Below are 18,982 nucleotides of genomic sequence, written 5' to 3' on the forward strand. Positions count from 1 at the left end.
GAAAACCTGTGAATAGTAATTAATAAAGTTGAAGGAATTTATCTGGGATGGAAAGAGGGAAGAGTTAAGTGGGATGAGTTGACCTTCCCAGCAGAACATGGTAGTTTAGGATTAGCTGATTTCAAGAGCTATTTTAGAGGTACATGATTAAGTCTATTAATAACACAAGCAGAAGGTTATAATTTACAGTGGGAAGGGATAATGATGCAGTGTGGGGGTGAGTTCAAGAAATAAGGAAAGAATGGTAGTTTGAAAGCAGATCCTTGAGAAGAATAATAACTACCTTACAAAATATTATATTCATAAAATAGCAGAAAGTATTCTAAGAACTAAGCCAACACGTGAATCAAGAGAGGAGATTTTGTCAATAGGGGCAACTGCAAGTAGGACTACAGAAAACAGACAAGTGGAGGCTGGAATTTATTGGAGAAAACTGACAAAGGAACCAAGGTATTAGTAGCAAATAACTAGAGAGGGAAAAGTAATATAGTGGGATGAAGCCAAGAAGAAATTTGGACTTGAGGTGAGAAACTGCCATCACTATCAGGGATTGATATCAGAGTATAGGAAATGAGAAGGGGTTAGGGAAGTCCTAAGTGAAAGACCTGCTCTGGTAGATTTTTTAGTCAAATTTAGAACGGAAGCTGCTGTTATAAAAGGGATAATTAGTAGGGCATATAAAATATTGCAGGATAACTATAAGAATCAATCAGAGGAGGCTAGAAAAGATTGTAAATTGCTTTGTCAGTCATGTTTTCCAAGGGAGCAGTGGGAGGACATATGTATGGCAGCCAAGTATGTAACAAAATCCAGAAGGTTTAGGATTTTTGTTTAGAAATGTTTACATAGGTATTTTTATACCCCAGTCGCACTTTGAAGAATTTTTCCACAGGTAAATATCAAATGGTGTGATGGGCAAGAAAGAGGTAACTGGGAATATGTTTTTTTGGGGGGTGTAATGAGTTGGCAGATTTAAAAAAAAATTCCCTGCAGCATACTCTTGTCAGAATCTTTTGGGGGGAACAAATGGCTGTAACTTAGGAAATTATTATTTTGAGCTGGGACACAGGATCCAAATTGCCTAGACATAGTAAGGCCTTATTAAGTTTAATTCTGCTGGCTGTGGAAAAAACAATTATTAGAAAATGAAATTCAAAATATAAACCAGCTGTATTTGAAGTATTGAATATTCTAAAAGAGATAAAAGAAATGGAAGTGGAATCTTTAGAAAAGGGAAGGACCAACTTACATAGAAATACATAGACTTTGTGGGAACAATACATACAGAATAGTGTTCAGGAGGAGGAGTGAAGTTTAAGGTAAGGCAGGAATTGAGTGATTTATGTAATGTTAGACTAAAAACAGTTATTATAAACGCAGAGCTTGTAATGTATAATGTGTGTAAATGGATAGAGTTATTAATGTGTTTTTTCTTTTATATTAATGTGTGTGTGCCTGTGTCTTAATTGATATTTTAAGAAAGATATTAAAAAAAAAACAAAAACATATCCTTAGTTCCCTGATCCAGTAATTAACATATTGCCACCCTTGATGGCTACTTTTTTTCATATTCTTAAGGCTGGTCATGTATGCCCTGTTTCTATTACTGCTTTGAAGTATGTCATGTTTGTTCCATTTTAATTTAGTATTCTTATACTGTTTTGCTTATGGTGATGGTATTGGTGATCGGCACTATTGTATTTTGTGTGTGATGGTTTGTGTTGGTTCATTTATTGGGAAAGTGCATTTTTCATGCTCTGTCTGAGCTTTGTTATTAGGAACATTGTTTTAATAATGTTAATTTTGATGTTGACAAAATGCATGCTTAATTTTGGAATTATCTGCCAAAGTTTATGTGAAGGGTTATACTGGAAGAAGTTTAGCTTGATATTCGCTACACTAATCATTAATCAGTTCTAGAGCAGCATGCAAATTGTTAACGTTGGGAATATTAGGTTCTTCTTTACAGAAAGCAACAGACGTAATTACTTTGCTGTTGCTTAAGTAAAACATTGTTACTTTATTTGTTCCTGTGTGTTTGAGTCAGTAAAGGAGGGTTGACTGTAGTAATGGAGGTACTTCAGGATGTTTGAAAATTTTTGCAAAGTATTGCTAAGTGAAAGAAAGAAAATGGCAATCATTTTTAATATGCAATTACTAGTTTTCTTCTCATGAGTGATTTAAGTCACTTACGATTTCAGTCAGGTTTAGTTTACCAGCTTTAGCAAGGCTCTACTAGTAGAAAGCATTGTAGGATTCCTTCAGTCCACTGGTTGACAGAAACAAGTGACAATCAAAATGACTGATGTGGCATATTTGTAAGTTAAGAAGTTGCTCGTGGTAGACTAGACACGGTTTTGGTAACAGAAGTCCTATGAGCAAAGGACATTAACTGACAGCGCTATTACAGGGTCAGTCTCTAGTATACTTATTTTGTTAAATTTTCTCACATTTATGTCTCTCCCATTTTGTTTATGCTACATTATTCTGTTGTATGCAGTTAATGTACATTAAATCTAATGTCACACATTTAATATGATATTTCTGAAACAGAGTAAGAAGGAGAAATATGATACCGTCTAAATATCTGGAGCAGGCTAATAAGCAAGCGAATGTGCCAGATCATTTACTGTAAAAGTCTGATAAACTATCAGAAGGAAAGATGATACAGTTTACTAATGTTGGATATATAAATATGGTAGGGATGCCGGCCCTTACTTGTATCTTTCTAAAGTTAGGTGTGATACTTAATTTTATTACCTAAGGATCTAGAAAAATTCTTTTAAATATGTATGGCATTGCTGAGATATTTGAAGTGACAGGTCACCTTGTAGAGGAGTCACTGTTAACTTTTTGAAAACAAAGCTTATTTCACCAAAGGGTTGTTATAATATCTGACTACTCAAAGAGGGATAATCACAACACAGATTAGGAGGTGCACTCAATCTTTATAGACTGCGGTGAGCAAAATGTTTAAGTGCTATGAACACTTTTGGGTAATGCATTCCAGTAAGGACATCAGTGTAGGTCATACATTAAAATACACACACACACATCTGGGTGTGTTTATTCATGCATATATATATATATATATATATATATGTGTGTGTGTGTGTGTGTGTGTGTGTGTGTGTGTGTGTGTGCATATATATATATATATATATATATATATATATATATATATATATATATACATATATATACATGTGTATGTGTGTGTATATGCGTATATATATATATATATATATATATATATATATGTGTGTGTGTGTGTGTGTGTGTGTATATATATATATATATATATATATATATATATCTACACATATACATATATGTAGATAGTTATGGTTCATTTGATCTAAAAAGAAAAATAGTGGTTCATTTAATCAAAAACTCATTTGATCTAAACAACAATTGATTGGACCACATTTGATTGAAAACTATGTTAGAGGCTAGAAAATGACTATTGGACTCATTCTCCCTTTAAACCTGCTACCACAGTAGATCTAAAATTTCTTGGAAAACAATTTTTGCTAGTGGCAGTGACATCAGCCGGACGAATCTCAGAGTTACGGGCTCTTTCATGTAAATCTCTATATCTAGTATTTCACAAGGCTAGAGTTTCCCTTAGAACCAACATGTCTTTTATTCTTAAGGTGGTATCCAAAGTAAATCTAAATCAGTCCATAAACTTTCCAGTGTTTTTCCCCAGATATTGAAACAAAGGAAAATAATTTGTTGCATATGTTAGATGTACAAAGGCTGCTCAGATTCTACATTCACTAAGCAAAACAATTCAGAAGAGATGATCAATTGTTTATTTTATTTTTGAAATCCAAGCTGGGAAGGCATTGGCTAAGGTTACTTTGCCTAAATGGCTGCCAGATTGTATTATCATCATAAGAATTTACCCTTGCGACGTAAACTGAATATCCACTGACAACCTTTGTGCTGCATCTACTTGGTCTGTGGTACACACCTTTGTGTCTCACTATAAGCTGGACACTTAATCCAGATCACGTTCCTCCTTTGGTTCCACCGTACTTTCGACTGTCTTTCTTTGATACCGCCTAGACTGACAGCTTGGGATTCTGTCCCCTGTTTTTGAAACAGATGAAAATAGTCAACATTGGATACAAAAGTTATGTACTTACAATAACGTTAGATAATATGTTGTCTGATTTTCATCTGGTTCAAACTCCCTCCATCCTGCCCCTTTCCAGATTTTCACCTATGGCTTTGAAACGATCAAGTGGTTTTGTTATTCCCTGTCTGTACACAGTCATGTGAAACTGTGTTCCCACTATCCCTCAGCCAGTTGTGACTATTTAACTTAGCAGTTCTTTCTATAGCATGGTTCTGTTATCAGACATGGGGGGCAAACTTGATCTGAGCATCTAAGGTGGAGTCCAGAGAATTATGGGTAGGGAGGAGTCAGCGTTCTGGATTCGAAGAAGCTTTGAAGTTGTTGCCCATATATTTGCACCAGGTGAAAATCAGACAACATGGATCTAAAGTTATGATAAGTACATAACTTTCATTTATATACGAGTACTTCACATAATGGTCAAGGTTCTGTGGAATACTGAAATCAGAACAGCACTGGCTTTTATGGGGAAAATGGATGCATCTACTGAAAACTCTGACAAGGGGAAAAAGGGCATAAGGTAGGTAAACCCAAATACTATGGTTTACTGTTAGTGATTCATAGGTTCATGGGTTCATAGGTTAGTACTAAGCTAACTGCCCTTGCGAGCCATTTTAAGCCTAGACAATTATCCCTTGTGAGACTCAAACCCTGCATCTTGTGTTTGTAAGGCAAACACCTTAACCATTAGGCCACCCTCTTACCCATATCTCCTCAAAGATGGACTGTTTTGATAAGATATTATCTAACGTTATTGTAAGTACATAACTTTTGTATCTAATGTTGACTATTTTCATCCATTTCAAGCATTTTGGATAAGTATGTTATACAACTATATTTCCTTTGTTATCATATTTTTGCCTATTTTCTCCCTAACATGCTTATCCCATTATCTGTCCTGACCCATTTGTCCCACATCCTGATGTGTTCTAACGTGATATTGAGGGAGGTACCCTCATTACTCTGCTGTTCAACAAACTTTGTGCATTTATTGCAGAAGTGGAGCAACAACAGTGGTTGCTCCCATACTTTCAAGCTTCTTCCAAATTTGAGAACTGCAAGTTTCTTGAAAGCCTGTTTTAAAGCCTGATGATTTTTGGAGGTTGGGGGATCAAATTACTTGGTTGGACCATGTTTTGTGACAGTCTGTGTTAGGCTTATTCTCAGAAACCCTCTGGGAGTGAGAGTTGCACTGTGGCTATCTACTCCCACCCCCACCCCCCGCTGAATCCTTTGGCACAAAAGTCATCTATTCCTTTTGAGGTTGCTATAGCTGCAGCAAAAGCCCTGTCCCTCTGCACCATGGAGCTTATTCTAAATTCCCAGGAATGCTTTTCAGTGGCCAGTATGATTCATTCAGATGGTTTGGCTATTAAAGCGTGCAGATGCTACCTTTGCTGATTGAGCACTGAATGTGAGTAGCATGCGGCTTTCATGCAGTATTGCATAGCCCAGCTTCCCTTGTTGAGTTTTCTCCTTGCTAGAAGGATGAGACTTGCAGTAATATATGGCTGTTAGTTGACCTTATACCACACACATGAATACATTCTCCCACACTCGTACTGCACAGCCAGAAGCAGTGGCATTTTATATCCTCTGAACTGAGGCTTATCCTTCCCTCACTCATAATGAAGTGCAGTCATGGAGTCTTTTTTCCTTAAAACATCTTTATTAAGTTATCATGTATGACATAGGCAATCTTACAGTTTTATATAAATGAAAACAAACAACATTGACACCCCTTTTGCTGCAAATATTATACATCACAGACACCATTGAAACAACTGTAGTTGAGAATATTATACATCACTTATAATCTATCTAGTCATTGTCAGTTAAACATTATATGACTCATTCAAATCCTGCCTCTTAAACCTCATTCCCTCTCTGCATATATTGTTCCCACAATTCCCATTTTTTCTGTGTAGTTTGCTCCATCCCATTTCTAAAGTCCCAATTCGAGTTGTTTTATCTCTATTACTGTGTTCACTACTTCTAGTAAAGCTTGTCTAGACTTTAATTTCCATTTTCTAGTAATTGCTTTTTGACAGCCACCATAATTTGACTCATAGATCAAAATAATCATCTCCCCAGTCAGTCCAGTCCACTCACCCAGCATCTCTGACAGAGTGGTCTGCAGGGAATCCCTAAAATCGGCCAGCTCATTACACTCCCAAAAGATATGTTCCCAGCCCCCTCTTTCTTGCCCATCACACATTCAACATTTGCTATCTATCTGAGGAAAAATTCTTTGGAGTCTACGTGGAGTATAAAATACCTATGTTAACACTCCCAGGCAAAGATCCTAAATCTTCTAGACTTCGTTGTATATTTAGGAGATATACATATATCCTCCCATTGTCTCTTTGTGAATTGCTTATCCAGTCTCACTTCCCAATCCTTTTTAAGCTCCTCTGATTGAGTCTTATAATTATCATGCAATATTTTATATGCTGTACTAAGTATTCCTTTTATAGTGGCAACTTCTGTTCTAGATTCATTAGGACCCCCTATTTCTTTCTCTTTGCCTATACTCTGATATCAATCCTTGATAAGGAAGGCAATCTCTAAACTGCAGTCCAAATACATTCCTGGCCTCTTCCCATTCTATTACCTGTCCCTTTCTAGTTATTTGCTCCCAATACCATGGTTCCTTTGCCAGTTGTCTCCAGCAGATTCCATCCCCCTCTTGCCTATTATCTGTATCCCTAACCACAGTCATCTCTATCGGCAGAATCTCTTTTCTCTATTATTCACGTGCTGGTTTAGTTCGTAGAATATTCCCTGCTATTTTATGAATATAATATTCTGTATGATTGTTGTTCTCCTTAAGACTCTGTATCCAAAATCCCAATCTCGCTTTATTTCTTGAGCTTCCCCATGTATCATCATCATCATCATTCCTTTCCACTTTGAATTTTAGTTTTCTGCTTGTGCTATGTATAAAAGCCTTAACTGTGTTGCTCTTAAATACCCCCTCAAATTGGGTAATCCTAGTTCACCTTGTTCTGTTGGAAGAATCAGCTTATTCCACTTGACCCTTGCTGTCTTCCCTTTCTAGATAAAATCCCTCAACTCTTTTTTAATTCAATCCACAGCTTCTCCTCTGGTTGATAAAAATATGCCTGACCTGTGTATAAAACTAAAGGGACTAAAAACATTTTAATTGCTTGTATCTTAGGTAATCCATATCCATATAACAACGCTTCCATTCTCTCAATGTTTGTATTATGTTCTGTTTAGTCTCTTCCCACATATCCTTAGCTGCCACAACTGATTTCTTTCTAATCTATACTCCTCAATACTTCATTTTATCATGTCCCCATAAATAGGGATATTGTTGGGCCAATTTTTGAGAGAGTACATAATTTACCGGTATTGCCTTTGTTTTAGCTTCATTAATTTTGTATCCTGAGACAATCTGAAACTGTCTTAAAATGTTCCACAATACTGTAATGTCCTTGTCTAATTTTGTCATGTATAAAATATCTGCAGATAGAGCCAGCTTTTCCTGACTACCATACCAGTTATATCCTTGAATTTCTGAGTCCCTTGTTTTCTTTGCCAATGGTTATTAGTATAATGCAAACAATAAAAGAGAAAGTGGACAACCCTGCCTGGTTTCTCTACTCAAACAGAAGTTATCAGAGAGGACCTCACCCACTTTAATTTTCACCTCCGATCCCTCATATATTCTCCTAATCAACCCTATAATTCTATCAGAGAAAGGAAATGTTTCCATTGCCCTGCTCATGATGTCCCAGTCTACTGTCAAATGCTTTCTCTTCATCAAGACTCACCAATAACAGTGATATTTTCTCACATTCTACTTCCCTCTGGATCATCAGTGTTCTGTTAATGTTGTCAAATGTTTGCCTCCCCTCCACAAACCACACTAATCCATGTCCATCAATTTTGGCATCACTCTTGCCATTCTTTTAGCCATTATGGACATGAACACTTTATAATCATGGTTTAGTATTGAAGTGGGCCTGTGCAAAGCTGGATCCAATGGATCTTTACCCTCTTTAGGTATTACGTTACCAGCGCCTTCTTCCAGGATGCTGGTACTTGTCCTCTTCTTAAAATACTGTTAAACAAAGCCTTCCAGATCTTTATCAGTTTTTTCCCTCTTAGCTTCTAAACTTCCACAGGAATACCATCTGTTCCTAGGGACTTTCCTGAAGATTGGTTATACATAGCCATTTTTATCTCATCTTTTCCTATCCTGTTAGTAATTGAGCCTCGTCTACCTCTAACCTTGGCATATTTAATTATTCCATAAACATTTCCATTTGTACCTTTTCTTGATTTCCATATTTCCCTGCTTTATATAAACTTTCATGCAATTTTTGTAATATTTCTACAGGATCTCTTGTTATCTTCCTTGTTATAGGCTCCCCAAGCTTGGTGACATCCCTTTCTACTTTCTGTTGCCCGAGTCGTTGTGCTAGTAGTTTTTGTGCTCTAGAATTATTATCAAAAACAGTTGCTTAACAGCAATCTTTCCAAACTCATGCATATTATCAAGGTAATCCCGTATTTTATGTTTATCTTTTTGAGTTGCTGCTTTTCTTGTTCTGAGAAATTCCCCCTATTTTGCAATACTTTAACATTTGTCAGTCCTTCTGCGTAATTCTTGTTACTCCTTAGCCATAGTTCCCTTTCCTTTATTTCCATTCAAGTTGTGAACTCCACTTTAATTTTATCTTACTCCCTAGCTATATTTTCAGAAAAAAAATTCTATCTTCTCTAGTAGCTTCTGAATTAATTCCAAAACCCATTCCTTAAATTCCTTTCTTTTCAACCGATAGGTGGAAAAGTGCCAGAGTCTCATTTTTATTTCATTACCTTGCATTTTTGTTTTAGTTATTATTGGTGCATGATCTGAAATAGCTATTCGCAGTCATGTAGACGAGTATTATTTGTCCCACCTCATTCCTCCAGTGACTGGTCTCAAATATAGTGCATTTGTTTGTCAAACAACCACATTAATGAGCCAACCATAACATCTATTTGAAGGCTATTCAACTTCACTGTACTTCAGATGTCCCTGAGACTATGGTGTGTTCTGCATTAGAGAGTGTATGGATTAACTCCACTGGTCATTTCTCACTTAGAGTTCCACTTGTCCCTGTTTTGGCAGTTGTGTCCTTCAAAGAAACATGCAAAATGATATAAGCCCTGAGATTTTATGACAAAAAATGTTTCTTAACTTTCTTGTAGTAGTTTCATAAAGTAATTATTTTGTATTTGAAGCATCTAAGTATCTGCCCCTACTTGCACATTCAGTAATGAGATAAAAATCCTCCTCATTTTATATTATCTAGTCATCCACCTATTAGATTCCTGTTGAGTTTAAGTCTGCTACTTAGCTTATGAACTCTAAACAAAAATGAGCACTAAGTAAGCAATAATGCCCAACAAAGGTATGTGTTACTGTGTAAATAACGCCCGGCCAGGGTTGTTGTGAGGAGTGTAGGGCCTCTACTCCCCTGGAAGGGCATTCTTTACACAGTAACATGCGCTTAGAGAATTGTCTGTCTGTAAAATTGCTGTGTTTTACTTACTTGCTTATTTTTTATTATTATATTTTTTATATATTTTTGATGTAAAATAGTTACTCTGCCTAATGTTTCATACTTGCTGTAGCATATGTAAATGGTGTTTGAAGAAGTATTTTACATCCAGAATAGAACACGCTAACAATACCTGCATATTTACTTTGTGTTTTGGTCTCTTACTCCTAAAATGTGTGATTTGCTGCCAGTCATTGGGGATTAAAGTCAATAAATAATGACATACATTTGAGTTTTGGACTTTATTTCCTTCAGAAAATTCACTCTAATACAGATGTTGTTATTTAAGCAACTTTCTAAGTTTATAAAAGCAATATTTAAAATCTCTTCCTATTTTTGAGCCTGTTTTCCCCATTTATTTTAGGCTTTATCTAGATTTTTTTGAGCTGAGAGGTTGAGAGGTATGCAAATCTCTTTACTGCTGCCACCAGTGGTTGCTCGATCTCGCTCACTCACTGTCTCTGTCTCTCACACATGCACACACTTTGTGCTATAGAAAATGCATGCTCATGCAAGTTCTATCATTATATAAACGTTGTGATTTGTAAGAGCAATATTTAAAATCTGTCCCTATTTTGAGCCTTTATTTCCCCCTTTACTTTAAGCTTTATGGTGATATCTTGAGCTAAGAGGTCAAGAGGTATGCAAGCCTGCCAGTGCTCAATCGCTCTCACTCTTCCCACTCTCTCTCTCTGTCTCACGCACAAACACACACAAAACCACACACTTCCGCTTTCATGCACATAAGCACACATATACTAACACACGTAGACAAAAACATAAACACATGCACACTTTTTTATGTTTCATTTACTCGCTAAACAGCAAAAGTGCTGCTTAATGAGTATAAAATAATGGCTCGATGAGCTCCACACCAGCTTGATATGCTGCCTTGAACTATATGATTCATTTTTCAGTGAGCATTACCTGTAGAGTAACACTCTGCTGGAGAACGTTCGTTCTCCCAATCAGGATGCTGTTTTACAGTTTGCCCATTCTCTTGTTAACACATTGCGAAATACCAGCAGAATTTCAGAAAATACTCCTTTTACCACACATTATGTGTTGTGACTTACAAATATTCCCTGGATATGTCAATGCAAATCACTTAATCAAGTTGGTGTATTATTCTTTAAGGTATTACAATAGTCACTGAATGTTCATTTTAAGTATGGTTTCTCTTCCACTTTAAATTTTTGACTGGTAATGTTTTAGAGCTGTTTTATGTAGCATTGTACATTCAATAAAAAATAAAATGTTATATTTTGTTACAGGGCTAAATTAGGATATGGGCTCCTCTCAGGCCAGTATTCCAAACCACCAGTCAAATCTGAACTTATTGAACAGGTGAAAAAAAAAGACTATAAGGTACAAAACAAAATATGTGCAAGCTTGGCAGTTTACCATTTTATCTTGCTGGTTATTTTGGAGATGGTTTTATAATTGGTCAAGTTAGCATCTTTATACAAAAGCGTTCAAGATAATAAACAAGTTCAGTATTATTTCTGTAAAATAAACTTATAATTATCCCTTCTATTTGGAAGTTAGGTTGAATTCTTTAACCTTTAATGCACATTTTAACTGTATACATTTTGTTTTGTATGTTTGCAATGTTGCATCATAATTGATTTTTTATGCTGTCTTTTGTATAAATATTCTCCGTAATAATCACAGTGAGGTAACGTGTTTGTCTTGAAAGTCTGGCATGAAAGAAATGCTGAAACAGTGATTTCAAAGCTGCATTCATATTGCTGCCTAAATATTCAATAGTAGAATGTAGATTGCTGCTAGTTTTGGACATCTCCTAGAAAAAAATCAGAACTTCAAAGAAAAGTGAATTCATTGAATGTTAACTTTCTATCATAGAATACTTGGTATTTCTAAATGGATAGCTGTTATTTTGTTTGATCTTTATGTGAAAATGTTTAACTCAGAAAAAGAGAAAAGATTCTAATAAAATAAGCATTTTTTTTCTAGCTTCTGTTTTCAACTTGCCTGGTCTATGACTTTTTTTTTTATCTTGCTGACCTCCAATACAATACAGGCTTCCCACTCAGCTTCGTAAATATTGGCTTTGTTCAGGCCAGTTCATGTACTGAACCATTAAAAGCATTTATTGCTTTATTTCCTTTTATCTTATTTAATCTTTGATTAACTGTATACGTAGACCGATGCATGTGGACTTGTGAACTTTACCAACCATGATCTAAATTGCAAGTACAAAGGCTGCATGTGTAGAAAGTTTTAGAAGACCTGTTTGGCTAATATGTGTGTTTGCCATTTCAGTCTTACCTACAGTCACATACATTTATATGGCCTCTTTTTATTTTCAGTGTTATATAAAGCAGTTTTTGATTTTTTTCTTTGTATTCGTATCTAAAGGTAAACCATTATTTTGTTTAAGAAAACTGGTATCTGTTCTTTGTGCAGATAAGCGTTAAACAGTACAATTTATATTAAAATATTTTCTGTATGCATAAGGACTGCCTGAGAAGTCTGTTGCTGAATAGATGTGCCAAGGTGATCCCTTCATCAGAACTGAGCACTGTACCCAAGCTGATCAAAAGGAATTTGCAATGTTAAACGTAGCTAGGTAGAAATTTTACCTGTTACTGCTGTAGGAAGATCTGCTTAGAACTGAGCTTTATAGTCAAGCCTGATAAAAAGCCTGATAAAAGTTCTGGAGGTTCAGCATTTCCCTGAAGCTGTGTGAATAAGCAACTGTGACTGTTCTCAAGGGCATAATTCAGCGGCACTGTAGTGTTTAAACTACCAGTGTCATGCCTTTTCTTTAATATTTAGCGAAGGAAGTTGCCTGCCATCCATGAAACCCTTGCCTTCCCCAGAGCATTATGTAATGCCAGCAAGTTAGCTTGCATACTACTCCACACAGTTTGCCTGACTTGAATCATATCACTGGGGTCCTTACATCCCCTGTATTAGAGTTTAGTTGCCGCAGATACTGATGAAGAAAAATAATCTATAACAATCAGAAAACTGTAGTTTGGAATAAGTGGTCACGTGCTAGAAATAAGAAAAATAATTTCTAAAAAAAAAAAAAAAAGACTTTAAAATACTCTGAATACTCTGAAAAACACTCTGTAGCCCCCTCTTTTGCTAATCTGGTCATGCGCTAGTGGGAGTTAATGTATTTGGTTAACTTGACATCATATAAATATATTAAATTCTACAAAAGATACATAGATGACCATTTCTTTATATGGGGTGGGGATACAATGGAAATCCTTGAGCAATTTATTATGGATCAAGTTGGAACTAAAGTCTCATTTTTGGATCTTTAAATTAGTATAGATACTATATCCTGTTGTTTCTCCAGTACTGACATTTACAAACAATTATTTACATTTTTGTAGCCATCATCTCTTACAGATGAAGTTTAATGTTTTTCAAGGTCAAACCATCCATTTAAGTAGATTAATTAATGATGACCTTTTATTTTTTTAAAGAAATTAGCACACTGACTGAGATGTTTAAAGACTGAGGTTATCCCGTGGAGAAACTTGATAGTATTGGTGAAGAGATATGTGAGAAAAGATGGTCTCATTTTCTGCTCATTCTTATTAAAGGATTTATTAATAGTGGTTTTAGAACCAAGACTAGTGTTACTGACCAGCATTGTGCTTTTCCATTACCTAGAAATGTGGACGGTTCAACAATTAAATTTGAGTGCAGAATTGGAAAATAATACAGGGAAATAGTGATTTGGTTAAAGTACTAGGTGAAATGTCTCAGTCTGTATATAAGAGAACTGCTAATTTAAAACAACTGTTAGAACATAATTTTGCACAGGAAGCTAAGATTCTATCTTGTAGTGTGAGCAACTTTGCATGTGGATATTGTATGCAATGCCGATTTATCAGTAATAGTAGTAATATTAGCTTTCCACATTTAGACAACAAAATTGTTCATACTGCCAACAGAGATTCTTGTCAAAGTGAGTATATAGTGTACTTCTGGCTGATGGTATTTTTCAAGTCAATGAATCTCTTAGGAAATGTAATTGAAAGCCCTATTTGTATCAACACAAAGGAAATAATGGGGATGCAACAAACAATGATCAGCCAGTAAAGTTTAAGAGTTAATTATTCCTTATTCTAATAAGAATTTGAAAATTAAAGAAGTAATAAATAAGAATTGGAGTATTTTAACCACTGATGAAAGGATTACTCAGATAGTGGGAACTAGACCAAGTTTTTCATATAAAAATACAAAATCGCTCAAAAGATTATTATGCTATGAGAACAACATCATAGAACCCATTAGAACTATTAGAGAAGGCACATTTCCCTGTAGAACATGTAATCATTGTAACTATATGTCTGGCAGTAATAATTTTGTGCACCCTGATACAACTCACAGATATAATATGAATTTTTATGCTGATTGTAAATCTAGAGATGTAATATATGTGGCAGTTTGTCAGACATGTTCATGTTTTTATGTGGGAAAAACCAACAGGAGCCTTAGGAAACGTGTCAGGGAACATATTTACGCAATAAATAAAGAAAATGAAACCAATGCATTGGCCAGACATGTTCTACAAATGGGCACTTCCCATAAGTTTAAATTTAATGTACTTGAATTAATAAAGAAAACAATAGGTTAGGTGACATCAAGAATTATACTGAGGAGAGAGAGAATAGATGGATAATTAGGTTACAGAGTTATAAAGGGCATGGTCTCAATGAGAAGGTTACACTTAAACCATTTCTATCAGCTCGCCCATATACATATTGAAATAGAACACCTACATATAGTTTTGGATCCTTCACTGCCACGTAGTTATAGGCTGAGTTCTCTATATATGTATATTTCATATATATATATATATATATATATATATATATATATATATATATATATTTTAATGGTTTTAGATAAACAATATATTATAATAGTTATAACAGACATGTTATGTTTATATGTTATTGTTTTATGTGTTGAGTTGGTGATATATATTTTTAACATATTCTAAACTTATTTCTTTAAGTGTGTTGATGTAGCTCATTGACAATTTTTGATTGGCTGATGTGCTTTTTGAAACATTATGTAAATATGTGAATGTGAATGGCAGTTTGTTAAAGTCTGAGGAAGCGTTGTTGAAACGTGAAAGCGCTTACTTTTACTGCAGTTATTAAATTGTTTTTATTTTATTACATTGTCGTGGTGAGCCTCTTCTATTTGGATACTACATTTTCTTGGTTCTGCAGAGGCTTTTTATCCAGGGCTGCTTTGTTCGATTTGCCTGTATAGTGTACTTCGCTTTATGTAGTAATTGTCCACAATTTTATATTGGAAAAAGCACTAGAAAATTGTGTTTGAGAATACGGGAGCATTTAAGTGCTATCAGGAAAGCAGATCTCACTAATTCTTTAGTCAGACACAACACAGAATGTGTTGGGGTTAGTAAGTTTCATTTTACAGTTTTAGAACAAGTTAGTCAAGAAAGTTTTATTACTGGGAACAATAATGTGTTGGATGTTCATGAGTTAAAATGACAATTTTTTAAAAACCAAATCAATTCCCAGGGCTTAATTAACTGATAAATATAAAATGCTTACTTAAGTTGAAATTATTTTAACATTTTCTTATCTTGCATAATTTTCATACGGTGGAATTTTTATTTTAATAATTGCATTTTTGCATTGAAATGTTGACAGGAATTGATTCTGATGTGTTTTAAGAAATTGTATCTAATTGGTTGTGAAGTGTTTTGGTGGAATTTTTAACTGGCATATAAGGGGTTTGATTTATCTGAGATATATTTATGTCTGATGAAGTTACGTAGTAAATAAAAAAGGAACAAAACCGTTAAATTGTTTTAGCCCTTTCTGTCTGTGATGTACCTTTGGATTTCCTTTTCTAACACTTTACTTTAAAATATGCCATGATTTTATGACAATAGAGCACTTCCTTTTAGCATATCTCTTTTTTAGATTTGCTGATATTTACCATATTTTTTATATCAGATGTTATTGATATAATCTGTCCTGCTAATAGTGTCTGAGTTATCTGTGCACATTCAGTATTTGCAGATTTTCCCTTTCATTTTGATAATATTGGTAAAAGAATGTCAGTGTTATATTCAATTGTTTCATTAGCGTTTCGAGGCTGTTTTAGTCTGTGACCATGTGCCACTCTCAGGCTTTACTTCCTTCCTCCAGGAGGTGGAAAGGCCAGTTAGTACAAGGGTAAATGTGGGAATATCCAGCCAGTCATCCAGGTTTAGTTTGAAGGAAGATACATAATTATGTTGCTTAACCTGTACAGGGTCTAAATGGAGAGATGATAAAATCAACAAACAAAGGAGAGTAGTATTGCTGGAATTGAATTTATCCCAGGTCTTGGTAATTACCTTCATGAAGTGGGCCCAGTTACAAACTGTCACCAAGATGACACTGAGATATAGAATGTATTTTATTTAACATATATCATGGACAGAAGTAGGTTAAAAATAAAAAAGACAGTTGGGTGCATAAGTCCCAGAATAAAAAAGTGGTATGTGCACTGGTGTCAGGACTGGAAAAAAGGACAGTGTACAATCATCAAGGCACGGAAACATTCAAAAGGCTGGTCATACCCTACTTCCAAGATGTCAGCACATTAAGTAACCGCTTAATTCTAGCTCTCCCAGTATGGAAACAGAAACTCAGCAGAGAAGGCCAGGGGATTTTTGTGTTTGTGGGTAAATTTCAGTAACTGGCTAGTAAGTGCACTGCCTGGACGCTAGGAAAAAAGAAATACAAAGGACGTGAAGGAAAATTGGCTACAAAAGGTGCGGAAAAAACACTGACTGGGAAAAGTACTGCAGCTGTTCAGCAAAAAGCAGTGCAAGCTCCAGACATGACTTCCAGTAACCTAGAGGAAACTATAAGACAACTGCACACAGACCTGGTTAAGATAAACAAAACACTGATGGAGTATATCAGCTGAAACAACAAATGGAAGAACCGTTAAACAGATATTCAGATGAGGTGCTATAACTGCAAAAAACAGAGGTTGAAATGAAGAAAAGGCTGGCTGAATATGAGACTGCTCAAGAAGAGATGGTTTAAAAAAATAATATAATTAGAGGACACAGTACATAGGGGAAACCTGAGATTTTCAGCTGTACCAGAGAAGTTGGAAGGAACAGACTGTATTAATTTTATGAAAATGCAAATAAGCAACATAACTGGTATCCTCAGCAGGAGTTGTTAATTTAAAGGGCACAATGTGTGTATATGCTTCAAATCTGGGTATGAGAAAGCAACCAAGACCTTTAATAGCAAATATGCAATTCTACCAGCAGAAGGAGTTGATTCTGACAAAACTGTGACAGAAAGATAAAGTAGCAAACGTGGGAGACAGCAGTGTGATTATGGAGAAGGATTACTCATTGTACACCAAGCAGAAGAGGAGTAAATGTATTCCACTATTCAGGGAATACCGAGAAGCAGGCAAGAGATTCAAACTTTTGTACCCAGCTATCTTCATATTGTTCCCTGGTGAGACAAAATCATTTTTTGATGCAGAACATGCTAAGGAGTAAATACAAAAGTTTGTCCAATAAAATGTGAGCTGTGACACAGAAGGAGATTCTGCTTCTGATTCCTCTGGTAGGAAAGATCACACAGAGACTGCGCTAGTGAAACTTTTCCCAGTGTTTCAACAGAAAATGCTGGAGAGAGGGAAGAGAGCATGAGCGTTGACTAGAAGAATCGAGAGCAAGCTGGAAATGAAGCAGGAGACAGGATTTGGTAGAGGGAGATAAACAGGTATAAAACCAGTGACTTGGAAATAGACAAATGTGGGATTACAAAGCAATAATTATATTTGTGAAATATGACAGAACAAGAAGATCTGGAATAGTGGACTTTGCTGGACTTGTGGTGGACTCTAAAACAAAAGTCTTACTTCATGTCATTAATGTTTGGAAAAATACTTAAGGGAGGAGAAGAGGACAGCGAAAGTTAACTGTAAATAAAACAAATGTATTTTCTTAATAGTACTATTTTTGTGTATGATTTTCTTTGCATGGTTAACTCAAGTCTGTGATTGTGGATGTCAGTTTGGGACATTTGTTCCTATTAGGAGGGTAAAACTTCAGTATTTGAAGATGTACATAATTTTGTGTGTTAATTTTAAGTTAATAGGTTTTAGGGGGTGCGTTTCTTGAGGGCTTTTAATAAAAGAAAACATTTTGTAAGATGTGACATAGGCTCAAATGGATATGACAAGAAACAACTGTATAAACGTTCAACCAGCCAAACAGTGTATGCAAGTTGAAGAATTCTATATACTGCTTTCTGTTGGTTTCTTGCTATTACTTGCATTTACATGCATACATACCACAGTTTAGTTAACTATTTATTGTAATCAACTAGTCTTATTACTGTATTGTACTGAGTACAATAAATACACAAAGATAACTGTTGCAGTTAATACGCTTTACTTTCACAGTTATCTTTTCAGATCTACAAGCATGTAACACAGATGCTGTCAGCTCTGTATGGCAAATACCCAAAGCTTGTTTATGCACAGTCACATTTATACCAGAAGGTCTGGTATTTTTCTCAAAGTCTGATGTAAAACAGTTCTTTCTTTGTATAACAGTTTTTCTTTGTTCTTCTAATTTATGATTTGTCTGTGATTTAAGCCTGGTGGTCCAAGGAAACTCAGCTGAAACGTGGTGTTCCAGCACTATCTGATGTTACAACTTTATCTTGCTTGATGTTACATCTCTTTACTTCGTTGATGTCCTTCCAGCTGCTACCTGCATAGCTATTTTTACAGACTTTGTTTTTCAATAACATACTCCTTTACACAGATGCCAAAATCTAATTAAGCTATTTGAGCACCCTTACTACTTTCTGTTTCATATTATTCTTGCAGCTTTAATTCAAGCTAATAATCATGCTAGCCATAGTTTGAAAAGACAGTGTATACTAAATAGAACAAAGTAGTCTTTCAGTTCCCTGTTTTTTAATTTGTTTGAGGAATGGACTAAACTTCATTTTTGCATTATGTCTTCCCTTGTCAGAACTGTTACATTTTTGAGGTAATGTACAGCATCTAATAGAAATAGAGCTGTTTACCGAAATGTTTGTCAGTCTTTGATTGTTTCTCTACTTTTATGTATGCCTGACCTTGTTTAGCTAACCATGCTGTTATATTTGTGTTAAATGTTATCCTTCTAAAGGTACATGCTGTATGCTTTTTACAACTGAAATTGTCTTGTGTTCTATGTTGTGTA

The 18,982-nt window shown here is 35.2% G+C and overlaps 1 protein-coding gene across 3 annotated transcripts in view; it reads left to right on the forward strand.

Annotated features, from left to right (window-relative positions):
- The window catches only part of USP13 (ubiquitin specific peptidase 13), a 1,684,661-nt gene that overhangs the window by 1,257,865 nt on the left and 407,814 nt on the right, over positions 1-18,982 (forward strand). For 2 of the 3 annotated variants that reach the window (XM_044070383.1, XM_044070384.1), the window contains exon 10: positions 11,001-11,094. In XM_044070383.1, the coding sequence (XP_043926318.1) occupies positions 11,001-11,094 (94 nt within the window). The remainder of the gene's footprint in view (positions 1-11,000; positions 11,095-18,982) is intronic. The other variant, XM_044070385.1, reaches the window with a different exon arrangement.

This window comes from Protopterus annectens, chromosome 4.part1, assembly GCF_019279795.1.
Source record: "Protopterus annectens isolate FY-2018-M chromosome 4.part1, PAN1.0, whole genome shotgun sequence".
Taxonomy (NCBI): domain Eukaryota; kingdom Metazoa; phylum Chordata; order Ceratodontiformes; family Protopteridae; genus Protopterus; species Protopterus annectens.